The sequence below is a fragment of the Hyposmocoma kahamanoa genome, unplaced genomic scaffold, assembly GCF_003589595.1.
Source record: "Hyposmocoma kahamanoa isolate Upper Pololo Valley unplaced genomic scaffold, ASM358959v1 88, whole genome shotgun sequence".
Taxonomy (NCBI): domain Eukaryota; kingdom Metazoa; phylum Arthropoda; class Insecta; order Lepidoptera; family Cosmopterigidae; genus Hyposmocoma; species Hyposmocoma kahamanoa.
Window position 1 is genome coordinate 12,693,954 of NW_020654466.1, and position 10,728 is coordinate 12,704,681.

At 32.6% G+C, this 10,728-nt stretch overlaps 1 protein-coding gene across 1 annotated transcript; it reads right to left on the minus strand.

Annotated features, from left to right (window-relative positions):
• Window positions 1-5,509: 5,509 nt before the first annotated feature.
• Window positions 5,510-8,981, minus strand: LOC113235853 (UPF0454 protein C12orf49 homolog). Its single transcript, XM_026471776.1, has 4 exons — window positions 8,851-8,981; window positions 8,402-8,546; window positions 7,540-7,691; window positions 5,510-6,598 (listed from the first exon to the last, which is right to left on the minus strand). The coding sequence occupies exons 1-4, from the start codon at window positions 8,950-8,952 to the stop codon at window positions 6,398-6,400; spliced, it is 600 nt and encodes a 199-aa protein (XP_026327561.1). The 5' UTR covers window positions 8,953-8,981; the 3' UTR covers window positions 5,510-6,397.
• Between the last annotated feature and the right edge of the window lie 1,747 nt (window positions 8,982-10,728).

Consider the following 10,728-nt stretch of genomic DNA (forward strand, 5'->3'; position numbering starts at 1 on the left):
TCCGCGAGCCTTTTTTCTTCATCTTTTCGGAAAGGGTCCGTGGGCTCTTTGAAATTTTGAGAGGGGTCCTTGACTAGAAAAAGGTTAAGAAACCCTGCTCTAAATATATATATAAATGTATAACCATTTATATAGAGCAAGCTGCTACTAGCACTAGTAACTGCCCTCTGTTGAGCCATTTCATAGGACCTTTTTGAAGTATCGGTGATTGTTTTCATATAATTTTCTATACTCAGAACCCAGTTTTCTACATCACCAACTTCTTTTAGAGAACTGCTGAAGTTTTTCATAAGTGCAAGCTATTGTTGAGTTAGTTTGGAAAAAATATTGCTGCAGTAGTTTAATTTTTTTAAATTTCATTTTCAATTTGGCTTCAGAATTTAATTTCTTATGGTTTAAGTATGCTTTGGCGACGCTGTAAAAAAAAAAATTGTTTTAATATTATAAGTTAGACTTTTTTTTAATGAAGAGGTGATACTACGTTAGGTTAGGATTAGTATAGCTTATTTGATTTATTGACTTACCCCACGCTCAAGTGAACAATTAAAGCTCGAGAGATATCCACGGTTATAATACATTCGTAACGTTTTTATTTTCTAAATATATAATTATTTCAACGCTCATGCTCCGGACAACGAAACGTATGACAGTTACGTGAAGCCAATATTGCAAACGTAAACGTGGTTAGAGACAAAGTTATGAAAATATTAAATATAGATGTGGACCCAATGCCTCCCTTGTGCGACTCTTTTAGTAGCTTGTTGTTCTTTTATATACTTACTGATGGCAACATTTTGTTTCAACACAAAAAGACTTGAATTTCTTCATTTCATTCAAATAGTATAAAATTCATATAAAATTAAATAAATTCATCGATCGTCACTTCCACAATCAGAAGCAATATGATTTTCCATGAGAGTGAAAGAGATGCAAGGTTAATTATAGTTATGGACGAGATGGAACTGAAATTGATTGTTTCCTTGACAATTTTGACAATTGCCTGCGGTCTTTGGAGTTTCTACCCATCTCTTTGCAGTACATTCATATCATCCTGATGAACATACTCTTTGTATAATGTACACACGCCAGCACATTAAGCTACACGTTGACGTATCTTGTTCCGTTGCACTGGAGCCGATTTTCGAACTAAAATGTGTAGTCTGTTGTGACGGTGTCCGTACATTCATTTTTTGTCAAGTTGTTATTAAATAACTTTCATCAGGTAAAAGACAGTTGCCACTGCACTGATAGGTACCGGGAGTTACTGTATGTATAAAAGAGAAAATTAGGCAATAAAAAAAATGAACAAATGCAATTAAGATAGTAAAAAATATTTATTATATCATAAAAATTCGACCTACATAACAATACTTAGCTTTCTAATTTGGTAACCGTGAAAATATTAAAACTAGTATACAAAATGATGCATTCTTTGAATAGAATTAACGACCGATCAAAAGCATTGTCCACAATGTAACTTTATCAACTCATAAGTCTTCACGTTATTCAAATATACTCTCAAAATTTTTTAGTATAGGTACACAAGTGGTTTTACACGTTTAGAATTAAGTATGGCAATACGTCTGTCTCAAGTTTCGTACAGGGTTAAGAGCACGTTAGGCTTGACACTTAATTAGATTCAACTCTATGCAGTTTACAATAAGAACGGCTCAAAATGTCAAGCTGATGTGCTCTTGACTATGCAGACGTTGTGACCTAGTTCAATTCGAAAGATAACCCACTAATATACATATATGGATACACTGAGTGCTTGAAGTACTAGCAAGCAATAAGTTAATTTTGGTAAAAGGCAAATAAGTTTTAGGTTCTGAATTACCATTTTTAGTTTTTTTTTAATATCACTAATCGAATGTTAAGAAACTAACCAATCAAATGCTTTTTGCGTGTGCTCTTTTTTAAAACGTTTTGTTTTTTATGAAATTACGCAACACGACAAGGTTACAATTGTAGCTTGTTGTTTTATACAGCTTTTTGTTGTGGATGGGTAACTGAATATGCTGAATGTGAAGAAGACTAAACATAAAAATTCTACTATAATTGGTAAGGTTTAACTATAGGTGGTTCTTGAAAAAAAAGAACATGACGCTTACGCACACGACGATTATGCTTATAAAATCACCAAGAACATTTAATTCAAAGCCAATTCAGATCGCCAAAAATTAAGCTATTTAATAAAAAAATTACTCAAACGATATTGTTGGAAAAGCTGATATTTTATTTTACTACATTTGTAATTTTGAACATTAGACAGTCCTGACCACAAGTGACACAGTCGTATTTAAATCTTGGGTGTAAAGCCTAAGTGACACCTGCATGAACGTATTTAAATATATTGCCGCAATGTTTGTTAAATTACGAAAAGTACATTATTTACATTCCTTAATTATACGTATGAAATTGATTAAATTAAATAATACATAGTTAATTGAATTTAAGGCGGCCATTCGTTATTCATTACTATTCAAATTTTTGTAATAGTGTGTGCTGATATCGCACCTTCACGTAGTGCCACATCCTCGAAATTATCTCATCACCTGCACAATTTCGGCACTTCCATTTTTTTTTCAATCAGAACTATTGTGTCATATAAATAGACAGCAAGAAAAGAACGATCTCTGATCGGAAGAAGTGATAGCGCCGAAATATACATGTATATATAAAATTAATATATACAGAGTTATTTTTAAAAACCTAACAACCTCTCAGGCTAATATAGTCTTGCGATGACTAACATCATAAACAACAACTTATGTTCTTTGATTTTTTTAAAAACGTAATAAATTTATCAAAAATTAAACTTTTAAGTTTTTGTAGTAATATATAAAACTTTTTAAATCTGTATTTCGTAGAATAAGTTCAAACGTGCACGCGTCTTCCGCGATGACTCCCACCCCCGTCCTGCACAAAGTTATTACCGTTTATAGCGATCTATTTAAATCTATTTATTTTTATATGAAAGTAAAATCTGATGAATTATTAAGTCAAAGCAAAATGGAGTTGTTGTTTATGATGTTAGTAATCTAGTCTTGCGAGGTAATTAGTATTTGAAAAATAGCCCTGTATGCCTACATTAAATCGTCGCCTTACTTTCTCAAATTCGCATCTTAAAACACAAAAAATTACTGAAAAGCAAAAAATGGTTTATATATACAAGTTTTGCACGCTGATCATATCACATCATATTTTCTTCATATTTATACACTGGTTTTTATCTATAAGAAAATTAAAATAAATACAAAGTTTTACTATCTCCTGAATAATCACTCTTTATAAGATACGAGTTTGAGAAAGCAAGGCGTCGAAATACGTTGCTCTGATCGCAAAGCAAGTACCTTGTTGTAAGCAAGCACTTGTGTTATGGAAATCGGACACGACGGTATCACAAACATTCAGACCCAGAACAATATAGAAAGGTCAGTTTTTCTGAACCTGGAATCTTAGAGATGGCGACACCATGAAAACCGGTACGTAAGCCACTCTACCACGCATGTCGTCAAAATCAAGTGGTGATGGGCATTTATTTTGAATACCATAATATTATGGTAATAATAATAATAATAACTGATACAATAGTATAACAACTCTAATCGATATACCTCAAACTGGGTATAAATACTCTTCCTTGCATTGCCGAAATAACGGTGCGTGTGACTCACTGTGTTTTGTTTTATTTCATAAAACGAGTCGAGTGAAATTTTTATTCCATAATTTAATGGTGAGACGTGTGTTGCCAATAACGCTTTCAACTGTTTGTGACAACTGATTTAAGATTGCGACTGCTATTTCTATGTCTCATCCCATAGAAAAACATAAAACTAATTATAACAAATTCTTAAAACTAACGCAGAGCTCCCTGTGCGGTTAACACTGCTACATGTTGATTAGTAGATACCCATAGGTGCCTACTTTTCCTACGTTCTTAACTTGATAGAACCTTTGAAAAATATTTCAAAGCTTTTGCGATTCCAGTCGAACTTGTTTAATTAATCATCTAGTAATGCGAATGCAAATTTATTTGTGTAGAGGTAGATTTATCGTACTATATAGTAGATTGTGATAAAAATGTACATAATTTTCTTAAGTCAACAGGGTACATGGAGGCTCTGTTTATTTTAAAATGCTGAAGTAAAGACATTAGTACAAAATACCCCCAACACTGAAGATGCAACAAGAGTTTTAAAAATATCTATATTTACAATTTTATAATAAAATTATTATTATTAAAGAAACAAATTTCATAGATAAAATTTTGTAGTTAAGATAAATAAATAATCTCATTCGAAATAGTCTCATATAATATATAGTGAACTCAAGCTCTGAGGGCAGATCCATTATCATACTGTAAATGAGGTTAACCATCAAAATGATCAACTGTCGGAATAGGGTGTTTTAAAGGAGTACACAAATGTCTATACGTATATATACTATAGATACAAGGAGTAGTTAAAGTTACCAAATATTGTTTAATTACCTTTTTCTAATTCCATCATCAATTAGGGCGGAGGTGGTTTGCATTCCATGAATCTAAAAGTGTCTACAATATCCGCCTTAGTAAAACAAGCGATTATTTGAAGCTTATAAAAAATGTTTGCTTTAGTGAAAGGTTACTTATCTGCTGCATTTTTTTACATGGCGCCACTAGTATTTGCATGGTGCCACTAATATTTTGGTGGTTTTAACCACTCCATGTCACTCCTTGTATCTATATACATATATACACGTTTGCTCGAATTTTCATGACCTCGAAAGTAATTTTGAGAGGTAAATGTAAACCTAACTTAACTTTAACTTAACCTAACCGAACCGAATCGTGTCTTTGCGATAAACATCCAACATATCCTGAAAGAACAACAGTTTCGTTATAATTCGGTGTAATGAAAATTCGAACAAACGTTATTTCGGAAAAAAGTCGAGTTTGTGATAGGTTACCATATATAGATATTTATCTACTCATTTGCAGCACCCTATTCTGACCATTGTTGATGACTTTTTTATGGATATATATATATATATATGCTTTTTGAAAGAAAACCTTGAAATGGAAGTAATCATACACTTTTAAAATTTCACATAAATCAATAGCATCGAGTATTCTGGTTATATATTCGATGATCAAGGGTAATTAAAATTAGGATAATATTATTAGGATTACTATTGCGCAGTAACATTATTGTATAAAAGAAAACGGTACCCCTTGCACACAAAAGCGCACTTAGCCAACGCAAGTTTATTCGCGAAAGAAGCGGAGTGGAGAGATGTATTTTAGAAATAAACTATTCCATAGTTGCTCACATTTTATGAAAATAATGGAACTGCACTGGTTGTTTACGTGCACGTCTTTTCCGCTAAGTCCATTAAGTACTACCACGGTATCCGCAGTTTTAGGGTTGAGATTGCTCCTACTAACCACGCAGACACATTTAAATACTCAATATGAGCATAAACAATGTATTATGGACATAAATTCTCTCATTACTTGAAAGAAATCACTTAGAAAATGTATCACGAAGTCAATATGTTATAATATATTATACTTAAACCTTAATAGCCATTGTTATCTGTTACCTTTAGAAGTCAATTTGATAAAACTTATTTACATTGCATATTGAATTTATTAAGTGTTATGCATTTTCCCAATAAAATAATTTATTGACTTGATTGTAATTTGCTATTATTTTACGAGATAGGTGTTATATAGATGACGTCAATTGGTGTACATGGAGTAAAAAAATGAATAAAATAATAATCTAAAAATATTATTCCATGACAAACAATAGCGCCACTACAGGTAGAAAAGTCACAAAGGAGTATATTACTTGATCTTTTTTTAAAGGCTTAAACAACACAAGTTGCAAGTGAACATTCGGATGAGAATGGTACACATTCTCTCCTGTATCCATTGTATCATTCTAGAAAAAGGCATCATGCAAATAAAATACAAACTACAAGAAACACATGAAATCTGTTCCGCTACTACATCCTGTAATTCATGGAACAAGCGAACCAACAGCTTGGTGCGTCAGTGCACGTTCAAAGGCACATATCCTCACAGCAACTTGTTTTGCCATGTAATGAATAGGCACATAAATACTTATTTATTACAATCCAAGTCAAGTAGAATGTGCCCTTAAATGTGGATGAGAATTAAGAATAAGCCATAATATATTTATGGCTTATCTATACTCTATTGAGTACAGCGCTTATGAATAAAGAACTTGGAGTGACATTTGTATCAGGCTCCATTGCAGATGCAAATGTCATTCTATACCAAACACACATTCTCTTTGGGTGCTGTACGGTTGTTTGCTTATTTGTTACACATAACTGTAGTAAATGTGAGTACAATAATAACAATATACCAAGATTCTGCACATCGCTAGTCTGGTGTTCTTGAGTTAGGCGGTTCATGTCCAAAACAATGTTTGTAAGCAGGGTCCTTGTAAGAGTTCTCGTGTAGAACACTGTGGGAGCTGGTACGGCATTTTGTTAGACATAATTCATAGTCGTCACTGAGAGATCGGAATAGTACGTTTTCTTCTGCTGATAGTTTTGACAGTATGAGTTCTAACATATCTCTCTGAAATTAAATAATGTTATAAAGTTAACAAGCAAGTTTTGTTTTTAATTTGTTCAGAACAAAAGTGTAAATTTTGGACATAATTCAAACTATGATAAACCACTTTCACAGAGACTAACTTGTACAGGCCGCAGCTATCTAGCTGTACATCTGTATACAAACTTTCCTATTGAAAATTATAAGTAAGTCACTTATTTGTTAAATTTTGTATAATTGTAAAATGAGCAGTGAGTACCGAGGACGTTGACGAGGCCCTACGAAATATGGTTGAAATGCTGAGGAAAGAAGGAATTCTGCTGATTGCAGCGCGCCGACTCGAAGTCTAAACTCTTGGACGGGACTCTACAGTGTAGAGTCCCACAGCTCATGACAAAAAGACGAGAAGTTATTCAGGCCACTTCTTTCACGAGTTTCTTTGAAGGACAAGGTACGGAACGAGGTTATCCAACAGATAACTAAGGTCGTCGACATAGCTGGTACAATAACCAAGCTGAAGTGACAGTGGGCTGGCCATATCTGTCGAAGAACCAATAACCGATGGGGGAAGCAAGTTCCTGAGTAGAGACCATGTCTCGGAAAACGTAGTGTAGGACGCCCTATTGCGCATTGAAAGAGGCCTATGTCCAGCAGTGGACTACGATAGGCTGTTGATGATGATGTTGAGCAGGAGTGTAACCGAAACGAATAAAGGAATACAGATGCATTGGCATCATTTACCTGTTATATTTCAACTTCACTGTAACTATAAATAAGCAATATGGTGTTGTATGATACAACAAATTATACAAGTATGTCTTATGTTACAATATGATTGAACATTGTATCATGCATACATGGGAAATGTCTGTTAATACTAATTCGGGAAAGTACATCTCATTATAACATATAGTCCTCACTCTAGCAACTTGGGGAAAAAGGTTGTTCTAGATATAGATACTAACCTTGCTGGGATCCAAGCAACATGATACACAATACTCATAAATAACACAACAGTTGTTGTTCATGCAAGTTTCACAACTGTATTTCTTTGTGAAGTCCGCATCAGGGTCACAACATCCATTTTTCATTAGGTTTGGGCGCTGACAAACATATCCTGGACAAAAAAAATTAAATAAAAACAATTCAGCTTACTTGTTTCAAATTGTTTTCCTTAATAATAAAGTAACTCACTTAAGCCAATAAGCATGTCCACATAACTCTTAGATATCACAATTTCAAATGTTTAAATTGGCGAAAACTTCTCAAAGTCCATATATTACAATGATAGTAATGTCTAAACTGTCTTAATGGGCAAAAAGCTATAACAGTTGATATTGTGGACCATTTGAAAATTATGTACGCAGAGAAATTATCGTAAGCTTTTATATAAGCAATTTGCCTTTTTTTCTATAACTAAGCACTGATCAGTACAACCCCATTGTCTGAATTTTGATATTTATTCATTTCTAATACATTTACCAAACAATTTATCTCTTTCGTTTCAAAATATTCTACAATCAGTCATTTTGCTGCAGATGAGGGGTTAGTATACACTGTATAACAAAAAATCAAATAATACTTTGAGATGTAATAGTGGGCATAATGTTTAGTCCTTTATGACAAAGGAATGTAACTTACAATTTTGACAAAAAATTATATGCATAGTTTGGAAATTAATTCAGAAATTTATATAGTTGGATATAAATATTTTGTTTCTATCATTGTAAATTGAGTTTATTAGTGTTATAGAAGACGATACAACACTTATCATATTATGTAGTGCGAGAAAAATGATACTTCAGTTAAGGCAATATTATAATTTACCTCTATCATCAACAATTAATATCTTTCCCTGTACAGAGTTTCTACAAATGATGCTTTCTGTATCATTGTGCTCTTGCAAGGTTCTCCATACAAACGGCTTTCTCTCTATAGATATGTCTTGGTACATCATTGGATGGTGACTGCCCTGGAATTTAAATTTATATCTATTACATTATGGAGTTCAAGCTAAGCTGACTGATTCAACATAAGATGGTGGTGGCTCAATTAAAACACAATTTTAAATTAAACCAAAAGAGATATACTTTTATCAACAAACCAAATATAATGAGTGGTTAAATAAAGATAAAACCATCACATACTAGTTATTAAAAAAATATTTGGTTAATCAACGCAACCATGTAACATTTTATTCACAATTTGTTATGTATCTTGATATCTATTTAACTGCTACTAACTACTGTTTCAATTTGCGTAAAATTATGACTAACCTCTCTTAAAAAACTGACAATACAGTAAGTCAGGGAAGACGCAAATATTATACCCAAAACCAGGCGTCGTCTGATGAAACGCACCACAGCCGCATACCACATCGTATCGCCAACAATATTACACGGTTTAAACCAACTGTGCTCCAGTAAAACGTATAATAATAACATTTTTTATGCGTTATAATCGCATGGAATTTTTCATATTTCCAATCATTTTTAAACATATTTCTATATCACACTCATAATTAAGCGATATGGAGTCCACGTTGTACGTGAGTATTATCAAGGTTTTTTTAATTTATTCATAAATTAATCAGTTACGAAAGAAAATACATGCTTCAGTTTCATTACTTTCTTTTTTTTTTATTAATAATTTTGGCTTGGATACAAGTCCTTTGAGCCATGTCTTCGTTTAATTATGTTTCTGTAAATATGGCCGTCACAAAGAGGATAGGCAATTTGAGGTGGCGTGTTTGGATTGACTTGGGATTCCTTAAGAACGGGCCGATTTCATTACTTTCATTGCCCCGATTTATTTTTTTCCATCCTCTAAGCCCCGATTGACTTTAATAGTTTAATATCTTACAACCATAAACTGTAATAAAACAACGATTCTACTAAGTGTGGCTAACGGAACGCATAAATTGCGTAATTGCATAGAGTTTATAGATAACATGCTGACGATATTTTTTCTTTTTTTGTGCTAGGATGGCTAGGATAGGAAAAAAAGGTGCTAAACAACAATAGTCGCTGTGGTCGCTATATAACGTTTGTTAAAAATTTTGTACAAGTACAGGGTCAAGAGCACGTCAAGCTTGACACTTAAGACTTAAATCCAACTCTGTGCCGCTTATGATAAGAACGGTCCAAAGTACAAAGTGTCAAGCTTGACGTGTTTTTTCGATATCTGTTAATGAAAAATTTGCTAAAGTTCATTGTCTTAGTGCAACTGCATATTTGCAATATAATTTTTGTGAGAAATCATGTTATTACGTAGTTTTTCACATAATCTCTACGTAATGTAAAGAAGCAGACATACCGTGCTAATCAAAAATGTTACCCAAGATTTCTCAGAAAATCGCGTGTCAATTTGCGTTGACTCATTATAGATGATCATGATTTTGTTGAATAGAATGAATATTCCGAAAAGTGGCTGAAACTGGTGAAAAGTAGATCACAATGGAAAATTTATTTTGTTATTTATTAAACAAAGGGGAAAAATATTTATAAGTCAATTATAATCATATACCTTGTAATAATGCTAATTCTAAGTTAGTAAATAGATTTATTTGTTGTGTCCCTATCCTTCCATCATCACTATCATTTCAGTCAATAAAACGTCCTCTGCTGGTTAAAACCTTTCATAAAGACCGCCACAAATTTAAATTAAATTTAATAAATTGTTCTCTCGCTATTTAAACATTAACATTATTTTGCTCTTTTGATCAATACAAATCAAAAATTATTTTTTTTTTAATTCTGTGTTTTTTTATATACAGACAAGCAAATGATTGTATAATGTAAGATAGCATAAAGACGTGGGTTACAAATCTGTATAAATAAGTTTCCCGACTACAATACAGTTAGTCATCTACGAAATTGATGATTTTGTTGCCTACAATGCAAGTATCTGCAAATCATTGGTCGGAAAAATGTGTTTTACATAATATATAGATACATTGTGTAGACGTAGCTATAAGGAGCGACATAGAGCTGTTAAAACCACTAAATATTAATTAATTACTTTTTCGAATTCTGGATTTGCGGAAATGGTTTTATTGTATCGTAGGATAAACCACTGACCTAGGAAGTCGAAGTTGGATTTGAAAGTAATTCTAATAGTGCCTTGTAAAAAAATGCAGAACTGATGGAACTGAG